General features: G+C 38.7%; 1 protein-coding gene across 7 annotated transcripts in view; it reads left to right on the forward strand.

The window, feature by feature from the left end:
• LOC123876409 (protein lin-10-like) overlaps positions 1-23,560 on the forward strand; it is a 173,326-nt gene that overhangs the window by 127,661 nt on the left and 22,105 nt on the right. For 4 of the 7 annotated variants that reach the window (XM_045922688.1, XM_045922694.1, XM_045922702.1 and 1 more), the window contains exons 3-11: positions 10,241-10,393; positions 14,368-14,493; positions 19,765-19,930; positions 20,278-20,518; positions 21,146-21,498; positions 21,836-22,003; positions 22,484-22,627; positions 23,120-23,309; positions 23,470-23,558. In XM_045922688.1, coding sequence (XP_045778644.1) covers positions 10,272-10,393; positions 14,368-14,493; positions 19,765-19,930; positions 20,278-20,518; positions 21,146-21,498; positions 21,836-22,003; positions 22,484-22,627; positions 23,120-23,309; positions 23,470-23,558 — 1,599 coding nt within the window. In that variant the 5' untranslated portion in view covers positions 10,241-10,271. Of the gene's footprint in view, positions 1-10,240; positions 10,394-13,708; positions 13,790-14,367; positions 14,494-19,764; positions 19,931-20,277; positions 20,519-21,145; positions 21,499-21,835; positions 22,004-22,483; positions 22,628-23,119; positions 23,310-23,469; positions 23,559-23,560 lie in introns of those variants that run through there. The other 3 variants (XM_045922675.1, XM_045922685.1, XM_045922667.1) reach the window with 3 other exon arrangements.

The raw sequence follows: 23,560 nt of genomic DNA on the forward strand, positions 1-23,560 counted from the left end.
TCGCGTACATTGTACAATGTCGCTAATACATATACCTAAGCGTTCAGGAGTGCTAATAGATTGATACATGATGATAGATAGTAATACATACACTTATACTTGCTTATACATTGTATTGTATAATATACTCGACTGTATATGATAGATTTTTATCTCCCAGTTGTGAAGTGTTGTCTGTGCCGCCGCGCTATTGGTTCGTCAGTCATAGTTGACTTCTTTCCATGGTGTGTAGTCAGTATCCGTGCATAGACACATCCCCTCAACTTCCAGAGTGTGACGCTAACTATAGTAAAATGATGAGGTAGTGGAGGAGCGGTTTCTGATTAGCGTTTTTAGGATAAACTACCCTGGAAGGGGTAGGTATGGCAGTTTTTATTAAACCCATACTTCGGGATCGTACCGGAACGCTAAATCGCTTGGCGGCTTGGCTTTGACAGTAGGATGGTAACTAGCCACGGCCGAAACCTCCCACCAGACCATACCTGAGATTAAGAAATTATAAAATTTGAAACCTCTGCCGGGAATCGAACCCGGCGCCTCCCACTAATAGGACCCCAGCGCTTACCACTGCACCAGGGAGGTCGTCAGTTTGTTGGTTGCCAAATGGTCGCTTCTTCGGCCGGCCTCGGAACCGCTGGCCAGCAAATGGTCACCTAGTTCTGACTGACCCATTTAGCTTTGAGGACGCTGCAGTATGGACCAGTGCAGACGAAATTCTTCAACTTTGTCTGCAATATGTTCGTGTCAAGGCTACGCAATATTCCTGCTAAAAATTTCCTGCTGGCTCTTCTCGGTAGGAAGAGCAATCTGAACCAGCAGCGGTAAATTCAGTGACGATTCAAAAGCATACAAAAAACCAGCTTCACACTTGGATTTCTAGTTTCTTTTATTATGCTCGCTCGACTTCATACATACATTACACGTGTAGAAACAATAAATATTTTTTACTATTTAGTGTTTCGTGGTTTTTGAGTCGGTTTTATTTTTCTTTTGAATTTTCTTTTCTTCAAAATGATTATTGTAGCAAAAATTCTCTGATTACTTCGATCGATACAAATAGGAGCAGGTCAACCCTAAAATGGTCCGTATGAACTTTACAAAGTTTACCAGATGTGGTACATTAGGTTGTAAAAGGTAATGTTATGTTATATTCGCCCGCCTTGTTTCGGGGGTATTGCCATGAACACGTACCCCTGATGTCGGTTTACGACCAACCGCTACGGGAACCAAAGTTTCCTAAAGTAACATAAACTGAAACACTTGGTTGTAAAACCTGCTTGGTATTAATTAATATTGGCCAGTTTTAAGTTTATAATTCTACGTGGTTTATGGATTTGCAGCAGGTATGGCATTTATAAATAACTAAGTAGACGACTACAACTGAGTCGAAATATGGGCAGTTAAAACATTAAAATTATCGTGGTATGTACCCGTTATCTACACAGTATGAACTAATTAGATCTTCCGCGGCTTTGCTCGCGTCGAATATCTAAAAATCTATTCTTCGTGGGGTAGAGTTTGAGTTGGTCTTTTGAAGAATTTTTCATTAGAAAAAATATTTTTGCAAAATAACGCCTGCTTCTGTATAATATACTTACAGAATTTTTCATTTTCATAAACTCGAGTTTCTTTAATTTTGTTTAGTTGTAATATTCTCTATTCGCTCTCGTTTTTAGGGTTCCGTAGCCAAATGGCAAAAAACGGAACCCTTATAGATTCGTCATGTCTGTCTGTCTGTCTATCCGTCCGTATGACACAGCCACTTTTTTTCTAGAATCAACTTGGCGCGTTTTAATAATGAACTTTTGTCACAAGTTTATAAGATTACTAGAGGATGCCCGCGGCTTCGCCCGCCTGGATTTCGGTTTTTTAAATCCCTCAGGAACTCTTTGATTTTCCGGGATAAAAAGTAGCCTATGTCCTTCCCCGGGATGTAGCCCATGTCTGTACCAAATTTCATCAAAATCGGTTCAGCGGTTGGGCCGTGAAAACGTAGCAGACAGACAGACAGACAGACAGACACACTTTCGCATTTATAATATTAGTATGGATATCTTTGCTTACTTTCAAATATTTTACTTTTCCATATAGAATTAGTAGGTAATCATATTATCTCTGTTTACATCAGCATCAGTATAACCAAAGTCCGATTATAATCACGGTCGTAAAACAGAGTCATACGAGTATCATCATTGTGACGTCACAAATCAATCGGAGTCATGTTTCATGACAGCGATCCCAATAATTACGCAGTTTCGCAATACGGGGAACGAAGCAAAGCTCAATTTTCCCGCGCGCCATCCCGAGGAAGAATTTTACGGAAAATTCTAGTCACTTTTAACCCCCGACCCAAAAAGAGGGGTGTTAAAGGTTTGACGTGTGTATCTGTGTATCTTTGTATCTGTCTGTGGCATCGTAGCTCCTAAAATAATGAACCGTTTTTTTTTTGTATAAGTTTGACGTGTGTATCTGTGTATCTTTGTATCTGTCTGTGGCATCGTAGCTCCTAAACTAATGAACCGATTTTTTTTTTGAAAGGTGGCTTGATCGAGAGTGTCCTTAGCCATCTTGCAAGAAAATCGGTTCAGCCGTTTGAAAGTTATTAGCTCTTTTCTAGTTATTGTAACCTTCACTTGTCGGGGGTTTTATAAATTTTTAATTTACATTTGCAGCTGTAGCTGTAACATTATAAAGCAAACTTCTTTTTGCAAATAACTATTTCGATATTCACTATCAAAAAGGGCCTTCATATTATGATATTTATCTATACCTGAAACTATGACGTCACAAACCAATCATAAATCAGAGACTATAGCTTTATGGCCATGATTAGGAACGAAGGAAAGGCTCAAAATGTAGATATATAATTGTGCTTATCAGGCAAATTGCAATTTTCCCGCGCGCCTTTTTTCGGCGATATAGCCGGTGTCTGGCTTCGGTCACGTGCCGATAACGAGTTCCTTTATAGCGCGTAGCTGTAGGAATTTTACGTAAAATACTAGTCTTTTTAGTTTTAGCTGTGACATAAATTGCTTATAAATAAAAAAGCAAATTCAGTACTTTGCAATTATTTTATGGCATTTGTCTTAATAGTCAATATCATTAATTGCTAGATGAAGGTTTAAAACCTTCAACAAGTGTAAATTAAAAATTTATAACACCGCCGACAAGTGAAGGTTACAGTAACTAGAAAAGAGCTGATAACTTTCAAACGGCTGAACCGATTTCTCGGATTATAGCTAAGAACACTTTCGATCAAGCCACCTTTCAAACAAAAAAAAACTAAATTATAATCGCTTCATTAGTTTAGGAGCTACGATGCCACAGACAAATACACAGATATACACGTCAAACTTATAACACTCCTCTTTTTGGGTCGGGGGTTAATTATGGTTTTATAAACACGAACGGGAACGAAGGAAAGCCTCAAAATATATGTAATAATAATAATTTGTGCTTATCAGGCAAATCGCAATTTTCCCGCGCGCCTTTTTTCGGCGATATAGCCGGTGTCTGGCTTCGGTCACGTGCCGGTAACGAGTTTCCTTTATACCTGCACGTAGCTGGAGGAATTTTACGGAAAATTCTAGTCTAGCTGTAGTTTTAGGTAACGATTACTTCAAATAAAGCAAATTCACTTTTTTCTTCTCTTTCTTCTATTTTTGTTAACTCCCGACCCAAAAAGAGGGGTGTTATAAGTTTCACGTGTGTATCTGTGTATCTGTCTGTGGCATCGTAGCTCCTAAACTAATGAACCGATTTTAATTTAGTTTTTTTTTTGTTTGAAAGGTGGATTGATCGAGAGTGTTCTTGGCTATAATCCAAAAAAATCGGTTCAGCCGTTTGAAAGTTATCAGCTCTTTTCTAGTTACTGTAACCTTCACTTGTCGGGGGTGTTATAAATTTTTAATTTACACTTGTTACAAAACTGTTTTGACAATCTTTATCGTAATCGTGAATCGCAGGCATATCCCAATTTTCCCGCGCCTTTTTTCGGCGATATAGCTGGTGTCTGGCTTAGGTCACGTTCTGGTAACGAGTTTCCTTTATACCTGCGCTGACCTGCGCGTAGCTGGAATAACTTTTCGGAAAATTCTAGTCTTTTTAGCTTTTACTGCAATATAAATCGCAATATTTTCTACTAAAAAAACTTTTGTTTGCAGTTATTATTTATACCTACAGTACTGCCTCGATAGTATTTTTTTAATCACCAAATCTAGATATTTCACCAAGTCTATGTGAATAAAAATCTATTCTATTCTATTCTAGATATAAACCTTTATAAATAAGTACCTATGGCTTAAAATCCATCATAAATACAATCAGAGTCTGGATTTATGAACAACGCTTGGTTTTTTGATCGGACCCAGGACTCAAACTCAGGACTAACCTCTATAAATATCTACCTGAACAAAAATATATTAATTTGATATTGAGCTTGTCTCTTTCCCAAAAGCTCGAATTCTTGTGTTAAGATTATAATTAAATGATTTTTCGTCAAGAATCGATTTACTGGATGGCCGTTGACCATTATCCCTTAAACAACAACAAAGCCCCGAAAGCTTAAGCCAGAGTGGGCTATGCATTATTAGTGAAAGATGCCATTTGTTGTCTATTGGTGTAAAGGTCGTTGGAAGGTCGGCATTAAGGGGCTGAAAAGGTTAGGATTATAGATAACGTAGCAACCTTTTGGGACCCTAAATGAATTAGTGATATTTTCTATCCTTGTTAATATTTTAAATGCCTGTCTTTTTTCCAATACGTTTGATTAATTTTGGCTTTTGGTACAGAGTTAGCTTATATCCCTGGGTGGACATATGTTACTTTTTGACCCGGAAAATACCTGAATTTCCACGGACAATTTTAAAAAACCTAATAGAGATATAGAGATGCATCCTGATACTTTTTACATTGATACTTTTTATCCCAGAAAATTAAAGAGTTTTCTCAGGATTTATAAAAAACTTACTCCCACACGAATGAAGTGGCGGACATCATCTCGTCTAAATATATGTATAAAAGGAAAAACTCACTGACTGACTGACTGATTGATTGATCTATCGACGCACAGCTCAAACTTCTGGACGGATCGGGCTGTTTGGCATGCAGATAGCAATTATGACGTAGACATCCGCTAAGAAAGTATTTTTCCAAATTCAACCCCTGAGGTTACAAGTGTAAATTAAAAATTTATAACACCCCCGACAAGTGAAGGTTACAGTAACTAGAAAAGAGCTAATAACTTTCAAACGACTGAACCGATCTTCTTGGATTATAGCTAAGAACACCCTCGATCAAGCCATCTTTCAAACAAAAAAAACTAAATTAAAATCGGTTCTTTAGTTTAGGAGCTACGATGCCACAGACAGATACACTGATACACAGATACACTGATACACAGATACACAGACACACAGATACACAGATACACACGTCAAACTTATAACACCCCTCTTTTTGGGTCGGGGGTTAAAAATAGGGGTTCGAAATTTGTTTAGTTTACGCGGACGAAGTTGCGGGCTTAAGCTAGTACCTACTTAATATTTAATACCTACCACGAATGTGTAGGTATATAATTCTAAGTGAATGTCCTCTGAAAGATAAAATTCAAATAATAGCGACACGAAGAACGCAATTTTCCTTAAATTCCATTCAAAGTAGCCAAGTGTCCCGAGGGAAATACTTTCCCAATCTAATCTAGCGGTATGGATTACGTGAATTAATAAACGGGAATGACAGGGCTGCGTAATGTGGAAACTGGAAACCTGCTGAAAAATTAGATATTTACTAAAAATATTTATTACTGTCCGCGACTTCGTTCGCGTGGATGTAGGTTTTTTAAAAATTCCGTGGGAACTCTTTGATTTTCCGGGATAAAAAGTAGCCTATGTGCTAATTCAGGGTATAATCTATCTCCATTCTAAATTTCAGCCCAATCTGTCCAGTAGTTTTTGCGTGAAGGAGTAACAAACATACACACACACATACACACAAACTTTCGCCTTTATAATATTAGTGTGATATACAAATTTACACGCCCACGGTTTCATTTGAATGGAATTTCTCAAAATCTTTTTTTTTTAGTGGAGATAGATTATGGTATACTTTACTAAATGACGGTTTTTTAAAAATCCAGTGGGAACTCTTTGATTTTCTGGGATAAAAAGTTGAATATGTCAATTTCCGAGACGCAAGCTACCTCTGCACCTTTCTTATAAATCGGTTAAACTGATGGGCGTTTAAGATTCCCGTGGGAACTTCTTGATTTCCCAGGATAAAAAGTAGCCTATGCCCATCCCAGGGGTGTGAGCTAACTCTGTAGCTTTCATCAAAATCGCTTAAAATCTTGGACCGTGATAAGCTAGCAGATATACAGACAGACACTTTCGCATTTACAAGTAAATACATCCGGAAAGTTCTTGAGTGAAAACTGCGTATAAGCAAGCGTAGTATGGGACGCCCGATGGGCCGACGATATAAAGCGGCTGACGGGAAGTGGCTGGATGAGGAAGGCTGAGGTCCGGGTGTGGTGGCGCTCTTTAGGGAAAGCCTATGTCCAACAGTGGATGTCCACAGGCTGGTGATGATGATGAATAAGTAAATATATAGATATATCCCGGTATCTTTAAAACAAGAGTGCATACGCATCGCCCGCGTAGGTATCATTTCAGCGAATAGCTAGGTACCTAGGTACTTGTTTTCCTTTTAAGCAAACTTAGGAAAACTAAAGTATCTACGTAACCTATACCTACATGTTTTTGGTGCCATTTATTAAAGAAAATCTCTTTTCGCGGAAAATTGTAAGGCAAATAATAAATTATTTAATCGGATGTAAAAGGAACGTGGGACGCTTTGTACGCTTCCACACAAAAGTCTCAAACGTAATGTTTTGATGTACCTACATGTAGGTAACGTTATTTGCGAGAACTTTCTCGATCCTCTTTGTTTGCTTGGGATTATTTGGATGTAAGCCCGGATCAAGCACACGTTACGCGTATGAAATACACTCACGAGTCACGTTGAAAGGTAATTAATTAATGACATGTTTAACACACAAAGTTTCGTTACACGTACGGAAATTAACATGTTTGCCGCATTTCAGTCCTTACATATACTTAGTCCTTAGATAAACTTAGGTCGAGTACACAGATATAATATTTCTAAAATATCCTAGTAAAACTGTCACCGATTTTAGCTATACACATAAAAGACTACACCTATCACTATCGGTGGTCTAAAAAATGGTGATAGACAAAACATGGTTAAAACTTCGGCCTTCTATGCACTATCGGTGGTCTAAAAAGTGGTGATAGCCTAGTGGTTAATACTTTGGCCGCCCATTCGAGAAGCCCGGGTTCGATCCTGGACACGCACCTGTAACTTTCGGACTTCGGAGTTATGTGTGTTTTGAGTAATAACTGTAATAACTATTAACGGTGAAGGAAAACATGTTAAGAAACCTGAGATTTCTCTGTAACATTCTCAAAGACATGTGAACTCTGTCAATCCATACTTGGCCAGCGTGGTAGAATATGGCCCAAAACCTTATTCTGCGAGGAGATCTTTGGTTAGTACTAGGGCGGGGACAGGTCGAGAATTCAGATAGTACCGTTACCTATAGCTTAACCTTCCTTTCCTTGACACCGAAGACGCACCAATTGACCAAGTGCGCTATCAAAGTCTACCATTTCGGTCGCTCTGCAATTATCGAGCGTTAACTGAAATTAGATCACATTCCTCAAATTTTAAAATTCATTTTCCTTTGACAAGCTCTCAGCTTTGGCCTTAGAAGTCTTAAAACATTTTATAACACGCACTCAACCCTTAAACTTTATTGTGTCAAAGGCGATTGGTTCAATTTTGTCTTCCGTACCCGAATGCCTAGAATTTTACGAATATTTGCCTTTGAATCATGATTTTTTTTCAATACCCGACCTTATAGGCGCAGTGGTGAGCGTTGTGGTCTTATTAGTGGGAGGTCCCGGGTACGATTCCCGGCAGGGGCAATTTTGGAATTATATTTTCTAAATTGTGTCTGATCTGGTCTGGTAGGAGGCTACGGCCGTGGCTAGTTACCACCCTACCGGCAAAGCCGTACCGCCAAGCGATTACGGAAATGATTTCGTGGGGGGTGTGGCCGATTTTGATGGTGTCCATTGATTCGTTGCTCTTAGTCCGGATGAGATAGGCGACAGAAAACAATGTTCAATACATATATCTATCGATATCTATCGGCAGTTCCCGGGTAGTAGTTTTAGTACTGTTTAACTTTATTTTGTTCATTAAATAAAGTTTTACGTACTAATAATCAGTGCCCCGGAAAGCATATTCGGGAAGAGAAACTACCGCCATTTTTCACACCGAACAAGAGTTGGCAACACCAAACAAAGCTACAAAAGTGCACTGCGCCCAACGCTCGTAGTATTTAACCGAGTAAATTGGCGACAACAATCCTGCTGTAGTTTGTGGCAGTAAAAATGTGCTGTATAAATCTAGGAACGGGCCAAATGGATGACCAGCTCCGTCTCTGCGGCCATTAATATTATCGCGTTTAATCTGACCACTATATTAAAAATAAAAATCCGGTCAAGTGCGAGTCGAACTCGCATACGAAGGGTTCCGTATCAGATCATATAAGGAATACCTAACACTTTTAATGTAGAGCACTGCAAGCAAATAACGGACTGCGCCATCTATATTATGTGATATAGTAAATTAAATTTTTCGTGAACACATTTTTTTATGTAACCTCAAATTCACGGTTTTCGGATTTTTTTCCATTACTTAATACCTACCTACCTGACAAACATGATTTTAGGTCAACGGGAAGTACCCTATTGGTTTTCTTGACAGACACGACAGACAGACAGACAACAAAGTGATCCTATAAGGGTTTCGTTTTTCCTTGTGTGGTACGGACCTCTAAAAAGCAATTTTACATATTTTACCTACGTCTCCTTGCATTGACTAATACCGAGTAATTCCGGGTGGTGTCACAGACGTATTGTTCGCGACAGGCCGAGATGGCCATTTTCTAGTGCGGTGAAATCGCGTACTAGGTAATCGATATCGATAATAATACTTGTATTGTAACACACGTACCTATTCACAAACTTTACTATGAGTTCTCGAGAATAGTACGCTCGAACGCAGTGTAGATTCCTGGAGAAAAGTCTTGGCTTTATACAAGTAACAAGTGTAAATTAAAAATTTATAACACCGCCGACAAGTGAACTTACAGTAACTAGAAAAGAGCTGATAACTTTCAAACGGCTGAACTGATTTTATTGGATTATAGCTAAGAACACTCTCGATCGGCTCCTTTCAAACAAAAAAAAACTAAATTAAAATCGGTTCATTAGTTTAGGAGCTACGATGCCACAGACAGTTACACACGTCAAACTTATAGCACCCTTCTTTTTGGGTGGGGGGTTAAAAATACAGCAATGTCATAAAATAGTAATACAAAGTTCATTAAACATTCCGCCCTCAAGAAAAGCTTAGTGCTGTAGCGCCATCAATGCTAATGTAGTATCGATCGGATAGTACGGCGGAGTCGGTAGCGGGTGCCACGCGGCGGCGACCCGGCGACCCATCGATGCTGAATTGCGTTTTTTTAACAAAAAACGAGTTCGGAACTGACGCGTGTTTCATTTGTTGTTCTTGTTTTCATGTATATGTTAAACTGTTTCGCAATAAACCATGTACAGTTACCCAGCAGGAAATATTGTACATCGAACTATAGAAATAGATATCGGCGGAAAGATGTATATTTCGAAGACGTTTTAGTCCCCTTTATTAACCCCCGACCCAAAAAGAAGGGTGGTCTAAGTTTGACGTGTGTATCTGTGTATCTGTCTGTGGCATCGTAGCTCCTAAACGAATGAACCGATTTTAATTTAGTTTTTTTTTTTGTTTGAAAAGTGGCTTGATCGAGAGTGCTCTTAATAATCGAAGAAAATCGGTTCAGCCGTTAGAGGTTTTTCATAGTAAAATAGAGCATAAATAATATGAATTATGTAATCGTAATTAATATTGTTTATGCTCTTATTTTACTACGATTCTGATAACTTTTTAGTATAAGGTCTGAGTGCCCGTTTTAGCAGCGTTCGTGTCATACACAACCGTCCAGACAGTACGCTCCCTTGCGTTCTGAATGTGTCCATGCCCCGTAGAACGCGCGTCACGCAGGCCTTCCTCTTACTATTTTTGCTAAACAAGCGGCGTTTTGCCGGTAGAGGCGGCGGCGGCGTGACGTCGGCGCCGAAGACATGAGCGCGGGCGTGCTACGCGACGCCGCGGGCGACTCCACGCCCGGCTCCGACGGCGGCGAGCGCATCACGCGCCTCTTCCCCAAGTGCCGCCCGCGCAACATGCAGCACCAGCACGACAGGTAAGGATGTTTAAAGTACCCACAAACAGTACAACACCTTTACAACTAAGTAGCTCAATCAATCAATCAGCCTGTTTGCGTCCACTGCTGGACATAGGCCACCAGAGCGCGCCACCATACACGATCCTCCGCCTTCCTCATCCACCCACTTCCCACTATCCTTTTAAGGTCGTCAGTTCAGCGGGTCGGAGATCGTCCCACACTGCGCTTGCTAATACGCTGTTTCCACTCCAGAACACGTCTGCCCCAGCGGCCATCAGTTCTGCGGCAGACGTAGCCTGCCCACTGCCACTTCAGCTGACTAATTCGTAGAGTTATGTCGGTCACTCTGGTTCTCCTACGGATTTCCTCATTACGAATTTTGTCTCTCAGAGATATCCCCAACATAACCCGCTCCATAGCACGCTTAGCGACTTTTTTTTTTTTAATAAAGAATATTAGCCATTTTAATTATGACTAACATTCCCCTTTCCCCTCCAACTAAGCGTAAAGCTTGTGCCAGGAGTGGGGTTTGAACCGGCGACTTTTTCGGATTTCAGTCCGCTCCTATAACCATTGAGCTATTGAGGCTACTTTGAACTTGTGGACAAGGCCAACTGTCATTGTCCACATTTCAACGCCATACGTCATCACAGGTAGGGCACACTCATTGAAGACTTTCGTCTTTAGGCTTTGGGGTATCGACGAATTGAAGACTTGACGCAATTTTCCAAATGCTGCCCAACCCAGCTGTATTCTTCTGTCAGCTTCCTTGTCGAAGTTGTTTCTACCAAGTTGTATTACCTGTCCTAGGTAGTTGTATTCTTGAACAACTTCGATGCTGACATTTTCGCTGGAGCCAGATCTCGGGATGACCTACCGATTAAACATGATTTTCGTTTTGTCTACGTTCATCATTGTAATTCGGCAAGTGTCTTACCAGCTCAAGAGTTTCCAAGAGCAAGCGCTTGAGTCACTACTTGCTTCTCCAATGTCCACTCATCGAACAACTGAGCCATGCTCTTATGATTTACATGCAATTAGTAACTTTCAAGTGCGTTTCTCGCCGAGTTCTCGGTTGTAAACTCGGCCTAACAAGTGTAAATTAAAAATTTATAACACCCCCGACAAGTGAAGGTTACAGTAACTAGAAAAGAGCCGATAACTTTCAAACGACTGAACCGATTTTCTTGGATTATAGCTAAGGACACTCTCGATCAATTCATTAGTTTAGGAGCTACGATGCCACAGACAGATACACAGATACACACGTCAGACTTATAACACCCCTCTTTTTGGGTCGCGGGTTAAAAATAAGCGGTAGGCTGAAAATGAGCGTAATTGTCCCCTCGCGTGCCGATCCCGCTAACTACCTCACGTAATGAGGAACGGCCTACTTGCTTAGGGAACTTTTTGAATTTCAACTAACCACATGAAGCGGTGGGGTGTGCTGTTGGGGCCTTTAACAGGGCTCTCTCCGTCACTCGTTTCATACAATCGTAGTTCCAATTTCATTTGAATATTAAGCAACCAAAGTCCATGAAATTTTGCAGACATATTCTAGAAACTAATATCTATGTCTGTGGTTTTCCAGATTTCTGTTAAAATATTCGGTTTCAAAGTTACGCGGTCTTAAAAATTTTCATACAAATCTTTGAGCCCCTATAATTTTAAAACTACATATTTTTAGAAAAATCTAAAACACCACAGACACAGATATTAGTTTCTAGAATATGTCTGCAAAATTTCATGGACTTTGGTTGCTTAATATTCAAATGAAATTGGAACTACGATTGTATGAAACGAGTGACGGAGGGAGCCCTCTTAATCAGGGCGTGAAGTAGGGTGTAAAATGCAAAATGATCACGAATAAAGCCCTTACGTAATGATCGCACACTCTTTGAAGGCCTCTGATTTGTAATTTGCGTTGTTTTCTCGTTAATGGAACGGACGCTAACCCATTTCTCATACCCTAATGTGTGGTATTATATAATGCTACTAGATGATGCCCCCGACTTCGCTCGCCTGGATTTAAGTTTTAAAAATTCTGATGGGAACTATGATTTCCCAGAATGAAAAGCTGTATGTGTTCGTCACCGGAATGTAAGCCATCACTGTACCTGAAAAAAATTTGTTTAACGGATTTACCGTGAAAAAGTAACCTGTAAAGTACCCGTAAAATCAAAGAGGTCCCACGGGATTCTTTTTTTTTTTTGATATTTCTAGGCCATCTGCAATCAGTCGTTAATGTGGACTATACTTAATCAGATTATATGAGGGCGTTAAGGAACGAGATTTTAATAAAACTTGAATCCGCATATAAGAAGTCGTGGGGATCATCTAGTATGTTATGTATTAATATTAAAGGCAGTTATTTGCAAAGGAAAATCTAAACATACTCGTACATATGAAAGAAAAATTATAAGTCTGCTCTCAGAAAAGTAGGGCAAATTACAAATCAGCGGGTCTATTCGTAAGCAAGACTCGTGCATTTCGTACGAAGTCTCACGCCCTGATTAGGGAGTCGAGACTACTCTTATGATCTTAGAGCCCATCTTGGCGCGACTTGTAGTTAGATGCCTCTTGTACTTTGAATAGTTTGCAGCAGTAAAAATTTGCCTCATAACTCAGTCCAGGGCGGACTGAAAGCCGACAGGTAGGCGGTTCAAACAAGATCCTTTGTATTTGTTTAATTAAGTAGATATATAGCCTTGCGCTTGACTGCAATCACACCAAATAGTAAGTGATGATGTAGCCTAAAGTGAAGCACACCTGCCCAAAAGATTCACGCTTCTTTTCAAGGTCCCAATACTGTAGCTTAGTTAGCAGTGCAAATTAGAAACGAAGCGAATCGCTTCGTACGTTTCGTCTATGTAGGGGTGGAACTGGAGACCATTAAAGTGCCGTGGGTCCTATAGTAAAATGTCGAGGCAGGAACTAGATCAAGTATTTTTTTTTTTAGTAAATAGTGAGCAAACGAGCAGCCGGGTCTCCTGATGTTAAGTTTCCGGAATGTATCCTGTAGATGATCTAAGCTTTGGAGCTTAGAATTGACTAGCGCTTGGTTGCCAATGAGCTTTCTGGGTCAAAAATCCACCAAATCCAACGCACCAAGCTGGAACTTGGCAGAGCAATCCCATAGATGGCTGCAGTACTCCATGCACAATCGAACTTGAGCTTGGTATAGGGTTAGGAGCAGTTCCGGTGTGAAGTTCCGCTTGACCTTGACAATGCCAAGTTTCTTGCCAGCTGTTTTGCATGATTGAAATACCGCTATGTTAGAAGGAGCCATGACTCGTGTTGAATGCCTCTTTAAAAGTTTTTCTTTTGCTTTAGAAAAGATCGCTTCCTAAATTGAACTAAGAATTCGGACCTCCCGCAACGCCAGAGAGTGGATCAAGAAATAATTGGCACTAAGTAAGTCGCATCTTAGTCCAAACTTAGGTCGGCCGCACATTCGATGCGTTTTGATACGAATGATCCAGATCTTCCAAGTTCCAAGCATGCGTTCAAAGTCTGAACTTGTTGGAAAAATGGGGATGATGTCTATGTAAAAAAATAAATTATTTCTTAGTAATTATCCAAAATTCGTAAAATTCACGTTCGCTATTAGTTTTCAGTTTGCTAATTAACAAAAAAATTACGTCAAAATACGTCAAATGGGTATGACGTCACATCTGTGTATTTCATATAAGTTCCCACTGACGAGCGAGCGTTTCGACGTTTGTTAAAAAGTCACTGATTTGACTAGCACTCATCATCCCTATTATGAAGGTTTTATCTACCTAACTAGACCTAATCTCCCAATTTGTAAAAAACCCAGAGCATTTAAATATTTTTTTGCTATTTATTATAATAAAAGTATTAATTACATAAAAAGTTGCGCTCGAGACTCGGTACGCGCATTTTTCCGTGCGAAACGAATTCTTATCCAATGTGCGGCCGGTCTTAGTCTACTTAAATGTTCTTCTTAAAATTAACTTCTTTGTTTACAGATTGAACTCCGGGCTGGAGGGCCGAGACATGATCAGTGTGAACAACGTGTCCTCCGACGATGAGAGGGACGACCAGCCGGTTATCCTCAGCACTAAGGGAGGGACTTATAAGCTCAGGGACTCTAGGTATGTACCCTTCTTCTTATGAATCGTTTCAAAGAATAGTTCCTATGGCGTTATGTTGGCTCCCCTGTCTGTCTATGTCATTGGCACCATTATTGGAATGAGAAGACGCAGATTTTGTTTATTTTTAATTTGATTTTCATATAGTCTTCTCCTGCCGATATGGTGTCAATGACTTAGACAGGCAGGGGAGCCAACATAACACCATAGGAACTATTCGTTGAAACGATCTATACTTACTTCTGTGTACCCTTATTGTAATCCTTTAGACTTGGCATATTCTGGAGGGCCGAGACATGATATTGATCATCATGAATTGGGTTGTGAAGATATCATGCTTAAGGTACCTACCTGTATTTGAAGCTAATTCTAGGAAAAACTATTGATTTTTTTTTTTGGAGAATTATAATTCACGCTAATTGTATGTACGAGTATAACAAGCGTCGTTTACTATAACCTGCAATCGATGGAATAGCTCAAATGGTCTAAGAAGCTTGGTTACACCAATATTTGTTTTCTCTCAGCTCACGCTCAGGTATCTTGCTCGGTTTACGTACTACTTGTCCTGCATTCAGACACAAACATTTATACAGACTTTGAAACCGAATATTTTAACAGAAATCTGGAAAACCACAGACACAGATATTAGTTTCTAGAATATGTCTGCAAAATTTCATGGACTTTGGTTGCTTAATATTAAAATGAAATTGGAACTACGATTGTATGAAACGAGTGACGGAGAGAGCCCTCTTAATGCTGTTTATACAGACAACACTGTATTTGCTGCGACCGACGCTACAAACTACAGAACTATAAACAACTAGCTGATGCCTGCGACTTCATCCGCGTGGATTTAGTTTTTCACAATCCCGAAGGAACTTTGATTTTCCGGGATAAAAAGTAGCTAACTTTCCGGGTCTTTAACTATAGCCATGTAACAAGTGTAAATTAAAAATTTATAACACCCCCGACAAGTGAAGGTTACAGTAACTAGAAAAGAGCTGATAACTTTCAAACGGCTGAACCGATTTTCTTGGATTACAGCTAAGAACACTCTCGATCAAGCCACCTTTCAAACAAAAAAAACTAAATTAAAATCGTATCATTAGATTAGGAGCTACGATGCCACAGACAGATACACAGATAAACACGTCAAACTTATAACACCCCTCTTTTTGGGTCAGGGGTTAAAACAGCCTATGTTACTCTCAAGGTTACGTTGAGCTGAGCTCTGTTGCGGTGTGATTGAAAGACAAGCCAACTAATCGACAATAAAACAAACTTTCGGATTTATTATATTAAGTAGGGATATAAATTACATTACTTATGTACCAGACCCCAGAATACACTTGGATAGGTAACTAAACACACAACCTTTTTTCGAAAAGTTACAAATCTTATGGAAAATATGAAAGTTATTTTAGCTGAGTAAACTTGCCCTACGAATAGTGCAATATTTTTCGGTGTTACAAGTGGTTTGGTAACACTCAAGTTTTTCACTTTGGGGTGCAAATAAGTAGGGATACACAAGGTTTGCCCAGATGGCTCAGTTTACATAAACCTAATACAACAAAAATAAAGTTCTGGACACATTCAAAGCAGGCGACGCTGCTTTACCTACTCTATCTATGGAAAAAATTAGTATGAAAAGAAAGAAATAAAAAAGTTTATTTCATACTATACTATACTATACTATCACACTAATCACACTATCACACTAATATTATAAAGGCGAAAGTTTGTATGTGTGTGTGTGTATGTGTGTGTGTGTGTATGTTTGTTTGATAGTCCTCCACGTAAAAACCACTGGACACATTTGGCTGAAATTCGGAATGGAGATAGATAATATCCTGGATTAGCACATAGGCTACTTTCTATCCCGGAAAATCAAAGAGTTCCCAAGGGATTTCGAAAAACCTAAATCCACGCGGACGAAGTCGCGGGCATCAGCTAGTATTAAATAAATTGTGCAATTTGTACCTTCCACTTTTAATATGGGTATCAGCTAACAAGTCAAGAGTGAATAAGCAATTTTTAGGCAAGCGCGCTCCATCTTAGACTGCATCATCACTTGCTAGCAAGTCTGATTGCAGCCAAGCGCTAGTCTGTAGAAAAATAAAAAAAATTGTAAGATAGTAATGTACCTAATAATCATAATTACTTACGTAAACTTAGAACTAAAGCTACGATCATGAATACGATAGTTCTTCCATTCCTATCTTAGAAACTACATCTGTGTAAGATTTTATTTTATTCCTTATTCTTTATTCTTTACTAGCTGACGCCCGCGACTTCGTCCACGTGGATTAAGATTTTTTTGAAATCCCGTGGGAACTCTTTGATTTTTCGGGATATAAAGTAGCCTATGTGCTAATCCAGGATATTATCTATCTCCATTCCGAATTTCAGCCAAATCCGTCCAGTGGTTTTTGCGTGAAGGAGTAACAAACATACACACACACACACACGCACATACAAACTTTCGCCTTTATAATATTAGTGTGATTCTTTATTTATTTGCATTCATGTCTTATATCATAAAAAAATATTATAATATTACAACATGAAGCCCCGTCAGGGCGCTGCAAAGCATAACATTGAAAAATACTTAATTAAAGGTAGGTTTTAATCAGGGGTTGTGTTTGAATATGTTTATTTACGACCGACTCTCTTAATAAGAAATTGGTAATTAACAAAGTTCGGGAACCGTAGGTAACTCTATACTTACAGTTAAGTTTCTGTGCGAGTTTGCATGGTTTTGGCACGAGTAGCAATTTGGTAGTAATCGAAACATCGGATGTGTTTACCTTCTTGCGGAATTAAATTAAACTTACAATAAACAAAAACCGGCCAAGTGCGAGTCAGACTCGCGCACCGTACTCGGGTATTTTTCCGACATTTGGCATGATAAATTAGAATCTATTATGCATAAAAATAAATAAAAAATCTGTGTTAGAATGTACATTTTACAGGTAAAGCCCTTTCAAATGATACCCCACTTGGTATTGTTACCTTACTTTCAAAATTGAAAATACTTATTATTTGTAAATGAGCACATTTTTTTTTTGTGTAATAAATATATCATTCTATCGTGATTTTGAAATACGATTTTTTTTCAATTTCTGTTGCGTAGTTTTAGAAAAAGTATACTTATGTAAATTATAAACTTATAATAATAATTGATAACGTAACAGATACAGTATTGAAGCAGTTTTTGGATTTGAGGTTCTATAAATAAGTTTTTGTAACTTAGACTGAAAGGGTAGGCGAAAATCTACAGTGAAACTAATGAACAAACGATGTGTGGGGGTTGAAAATATGTGTATTAAGTAACCCAAGCTTCGCAAACAACTGTTAATGAGTGGTTGGTGCAGCTAGGCGTAGTTAGTGGCCACGCCGAGCCATGATGGATGGCGTGGATAATGGCCTGTGTGAATTTGTGGAAGGTATTTAACGAGCCTGCGTCGCTGGCATTATGTTGCTTTGTCAAATAAAGTTAATTGTAATGTAACAAATCACTATCTTTATCACTACCCCTATTTTCTGAGTTTTTAACCGACTTCAAAAAAAGGAGGAGGTTCTCAATTCGTTGGAATCTTTTTTTTAATGTATGTTCACCGATTACTCAAAGACCCCTAAACCGATTTGGATTTTTTTTTTTTGTTTGAAAGGGTATACTGTGCAGGTGGTCCCATATTTTGGCGAAGATCTGATGAATATCTTCGGAGATGGAGAACAGAATTCCTCAATGGATAAGAGCAAATTGCTCGTGATCAGTGTAATAGCTTAGTAATAAACAGTAGGGTTTTAACTGGGCATAGCATATTATAGTACAGTGGGGCCACTAAAAATTGTGAAATGTACCTAGGTATGAAGTCGGGCGAGCTTCACATTTGGATTTCTAATTTTGCTTTATTATGCTCGCTAGACTTCATACCTAGGTACATTACACGTGTAACTAAACAAAAATTATTTATTACTTTTTAGTGCTTGTGGTTTTTGAAGTCGGTTTTATTTTTCTTTTGAATATATTTTTCGTTTATTGGTTTATTGGTTTTTCCTTCAATCACGTCGTAACGGAGCAACGGATCGATGTGATTTTTGCATGGGTATCGTTAAAGACCTGGAAAGTGACATATGCTACTTTTTATCCCCAAAAATCAACGAGTTCCGACGGGATTTCTAAATTTCTAAATCCACGCGGAATAGCATCAGCTAGTGTACTTATATTATTTACTAGCGACCCGCCCCAGCTTCGCACGGGTGGACATTTATTTTTTCTATTTTCCGGGATAAAATATAGCCTTATACGGATTCGGAAGAATCCCTCTAAGTACATAATGGTAAAAGAAATTTTGAAATCGGTCCAGTAGTTTTTGAGCCTATTGAATACAAACATACAAAAATACAAAGGTTTCCTCTTTATAATATTAATATAGATGGGAAAGTGAGTTTTTGTTGGTTTGTCCTATAATAACGCCGTCGCAAAGGAGCAACGGATCGATGTGATTTTGAGAGTGATGTAAGATACTTTTTATCGCGAAAAATGGATTTATAAAAAACTAAATTCATGCGGACAAAGTAGCCATCAGCTAGTCTTTACAAACAACGTCTCTACTATAATTATCGTAGTATAAAGATGCATCTACACATTCGCACGAGGTTTGATCTGAAATTATAGGTACGCAACACAAAACGTTTGGCGAAATTATGTACGAGTGACGCGCTGTCAGTTAATGAAATTAACGGCGAGTGGTAAAGCGGGCAGCAATGGCGAATATGTAAATGGACCGTACAACTTCGTTTGTGCAAATAAAATACGTGTATAAATAAATATAAAGCGATATGACTGTAGCTACGCCATTTTACACCACTTTCTAACCATTGAAAAACTTTTGAAAATTTAGTTTTCAAAACAAAATAGTGCTGCTGCCAGTTTTTAGAAGAAAAAGAGGAACGGAGAAAGTACCGAATTCATATTCAAGAAAAATGTCCTAAATTATTACCCATAATTAAAAGTGGAAGGTACAAATTGCACAATTTATTTAATTACAAGCTGACGCCCGCGACTTCGTCCGCGTGGATTTAGGTTTTTCAAAATCCCGTAGAAACTCTTTGATTTTCCGAGATAAAAAACCTATATGTTAATCCAGGGTATAAGCTATCTCCATTCTGAATTTCAGCCAAATCGGTCTAGTAGTTTTTGCATGAAAGAGTAACAAAGATACACACATACTTTCGCCTTTATAATATTAGTGTGATTGTTCTTTCCAGGATAATAGAAATAGCGGGAGGAAGGGAGTTGTATTCTCAAAGTCGCGCCAAAGCCGTGCGGAAGTTGAGGCACAACAACGCACACAAACACAACCTCAGGAACAAAGTGCGATCGCTCACTAAAGACTCTGTTGACTACACGGTTGACAACAATATCAATAATGAAGTAAGTGAAACAGATTACTTAGTGGATAGAACTTCTAAACAAGTTTCGGCACAGCAACACACACAAACATAACCATTGGCGCAAAGTGCGATCGTTAACTAAAGGCTTTGTTGACTAAAAGGTTGACAAAAATATCAATAGTGAAGTAAATAAAACAGATTAAAGTAAAACTGCTAATCAAGTTAAGGCAAAGAGGCATAGCAACACATCTCGCTCAAAATTGATAATGCCCGCTCTGAGCGAGCTTTGCAAGCATAAATTACTCAAAAAGTACTCGAAACTTTAGCTTTAGTTATTTATTCTAGTTTTCCCAGTTTCAATAAAAAATGTTTACTCTGAAATTTCAGATTTCCATACACAGAATAACCAATGAGCCCAAAAAGATGATATCGCGACACACCTCCCCAGTCGCGTACACCAACGGTGACCGCGAGCCTGTGTTAGAACAGAACACCATGGGCATACCGAAGAACAGTTCCCCGATTCTGGACCCGCATAAGACTAATGATGTTAGCACCAAGAGCAGTCCCATAGCTGTCGTAGCTGATGGTGAAGTTATGGTTTTCGATGAGAACGATGATTGGAAAGGTACTTTTAATGTGCTATGTAAATAATTGCTTCATAAAATTAAACTACGAAGAATCGAAATCGTAATCGTTAATTCCACTACTGCAAGCAATCTAGATGCCTTATTTTATTCCCTGATTGGCTAAGGAACTAGTTAATATATAAATATTAAATTTTGGTCTCCTTGTTGCTTATAATCTACTTGATGATAATATTTTATTATACTAGTAGATTAAGATAAAACGTGTCTGTAATTTTCTGTTCTTCAAAATTTGTCTATTTTACTTATTCTTTTCTGCATTTCTTATCTTTCTTATTTATAATCACTCCTGTGGCAGTTAGAAAATCAATATAGCTTCAAATAAGCCTGTGACCAAAAACTATTTATTGTGAAATAGAAGGAATCATAGAATATTTTATCAAAATGTCTGTTAATGGGATTGTCTTCGTCAGTAAAATCGCCACGGGTTAAACTGGTGCTGGATTGATCATCTAATAACCATTATTCTCGTTTTGATTCATATTTTTCTTTTGCAAAATGTAACAAAATTCGTCTTCCCATCATAACTCTCGTTTCTGTTTGCTTATGTTTGATCCTTTATTTTAACCAATTTAAACAATCTCCTTTTCTTTCTTTTTTATTTTCAGTGATATTGAATTCTGTGTCTCTAGGTTTGAGGATGGACCCAGACGCTAGTGATGACGAAATCGATATTAGTGTAAAAAGGACTTTAGACAATATAAAAAATGGTGATAGTGATATATTGAACAATAAAAGTGAACTGAGTTGTGATGGGAGTGATTCTACGCGTTCCAGAGAAGATGTGAGGTTAAGTGAGGGTAGTCCCACAGGGGTTTGGCTTTCCGGTGATGAGGACAAGAGCAGATTCACGAGGGTGATAGGTGAACTGCCTATAGCTGAATACGAAGGCTCTCCTAGAAGATACGGAGTTGGATCTCAGAAAATACAAGTTAGATCGCCTAGACCAGGATTCCCTCAGGTAAATTTTGATTTTTTGGTCTTTTACTGTCATCGCACCGAAAAGGGTCCCCCAACTAGATGGAAAGACGACATCAAACGAGTCGTAAGAAGCCTCTGGATTCAGTGGCGTGTTGGAAGTCCTTACAAAATACGTCGTCCAGTTGTGAACGCCTATCGGTTGAAAATGATGATAGTGATGGTATTATAGATAAAAAGTAAAGCGTTTTACTATAGTTTCTAATCTTTAATTGACTGACCTATTTTACGGGTTTATCAATAAATCTCTCATTGATCAAGGTAAAAAGATATCGATGAATATACAGACGTGATTCAGTTTTCTTTTTCTTCATTTTCAGAGAGTAGTTACTACAGATAGCAGAGACGTAACACCGCCGCCCAGTTCCGCGGCGTTCGACTACTTGTATGAGTTCTCGGAGACCAGGAAAGTTCTAGAAGAGTTTTTCCGGTGTCCAACGCTACCCGGTCAACACCAGAATAGCACTGAAGAGATTGTCAACTTTCAGGTTAGTAGATTAGTAGTAGACTTTAGTTCCAGACTAAAGTCTCCAAAAGTTTTTAGTATCTGTAATTGGTTCTCACAAATATCTAAAACCCCAGATTATCGATGAAAACCTTTCAAACGATGAGAAAGCAAAATTTGTGCATTGTATCTGGAATGTATGTTTTAAATCTAGTTTTAAAAAGTATTTTTTTAACGTAGTTCCCACACCTGCAAGAGTCGCAGGTGACTTATTTTCACTAGGTACCGAAAAATATCACGCCAGTGCTGTTAACATTCTGGATCAGTATTTCTTCGACCCACCGAACAGGATCGATTTTGTCACACGCATTTTTGAGATTGAAAAATTCGTTGCTCGGTTATAATATTGCAGCCCTATTAATTGGGGAACCCATGTGAACAACTATTCGAGCAGACTTATTTCTGTTGCATAAGCGGTTTTGCAAATTCGCCAGCTGACAGAAGTGTCTTTATCTTCTTTCAGGAGTTAGATTATGAGCTGCGACGACAGACGCAGGACTGCCCGTCGGAGAACGGCATAGACGGAAGCGAATCAGACTGGCCGCAGAACGAGGGCCTCGAGTCACCGCATGCGTTGAATAATCATACGGACTTCTTAGGCTTACAGGTAATAGCTGTAATTATTATCATTTTGCAAAGCACAATTCTAAGTCTAAATTATGTCTAAGTCTGAGATATACAGAGGGTAATAATTTGATTTACTCAGAATTTACTTAGAGTTAAAGACAAACAGAGAGACGTAAATCGGTCTCGTTTTAATTGTGTTATTAGTGAAAGTATGATCCTCAGCCTAAAACGGATTAGCTCTAGCGATCTAGATGTTGCAACCTATCTATGACATCTAATTTTAACTTAAACTGATCATTATTATTATTATTAAACTGATTATTATAATTAATCCTTGAAGCCTATATTTAAAACTAAGTGAAGATCAATCGAGTTATACGTAACAAGTAAATACAAGTTGAAAAAGTCCCATGAGTTGAATTTTCTATAATATCTTTTTCTTGTCAATCCAGGAACAAACTCGTAAAAAAGTGATAGCATTATAACTAGAGCAGTTTGGTGTAAACAGATCTTAATGAAGCATTTTCTTTAGCAGAAGCAGCGTGCAAGGTTCCCAACGCCAGATGTAGCGGCATTACAAGCAGGCGACGACGGCAGTCCGTGCGTTTCCCCCACGCATCAAGCGGACTTGCACGTAGCACTTGCACTGTCCTCCGCAGCCAGCGATACTGCCAGCGAACTATCCATGGCTATTATGGAGAATGAACTGGTGGAAATGAAAGGTATGACCTGATAGATAACCAAACAAAGTTGCCAACAAAATAAGAGCACCAGAAAAAGCACCATAGTACAAAATAATAAAAATAAGAGCACCAGAAAAAGCACCATAGTACAAAATAATAAGAAGAAGAGAATGAGAATTGATAAAACTTTCTGTTGCAGAACCAATCCGTAGAACGTTACCGATCGTTGAGGATGGCCTTTCTTCGGGACACGCTTCCGATACAGACAATAATAACCCGATGATTCAGGT

This window comes from Maniola jurtina, chromosome 2 (assembly GCF_905333055.1).
Source record: "Maniola jurtina chromosome 2, ilManJurt1.1, whole genome shotgun sequence".
In the NCBI taxonomy this organism is placed as follows: domain Eukaryota; kingdom Metazoa; phylum Arthropoda; class Insecta; order Lepidoptera; family Nymphalidae; genus Maniola; species Maniola jurtina.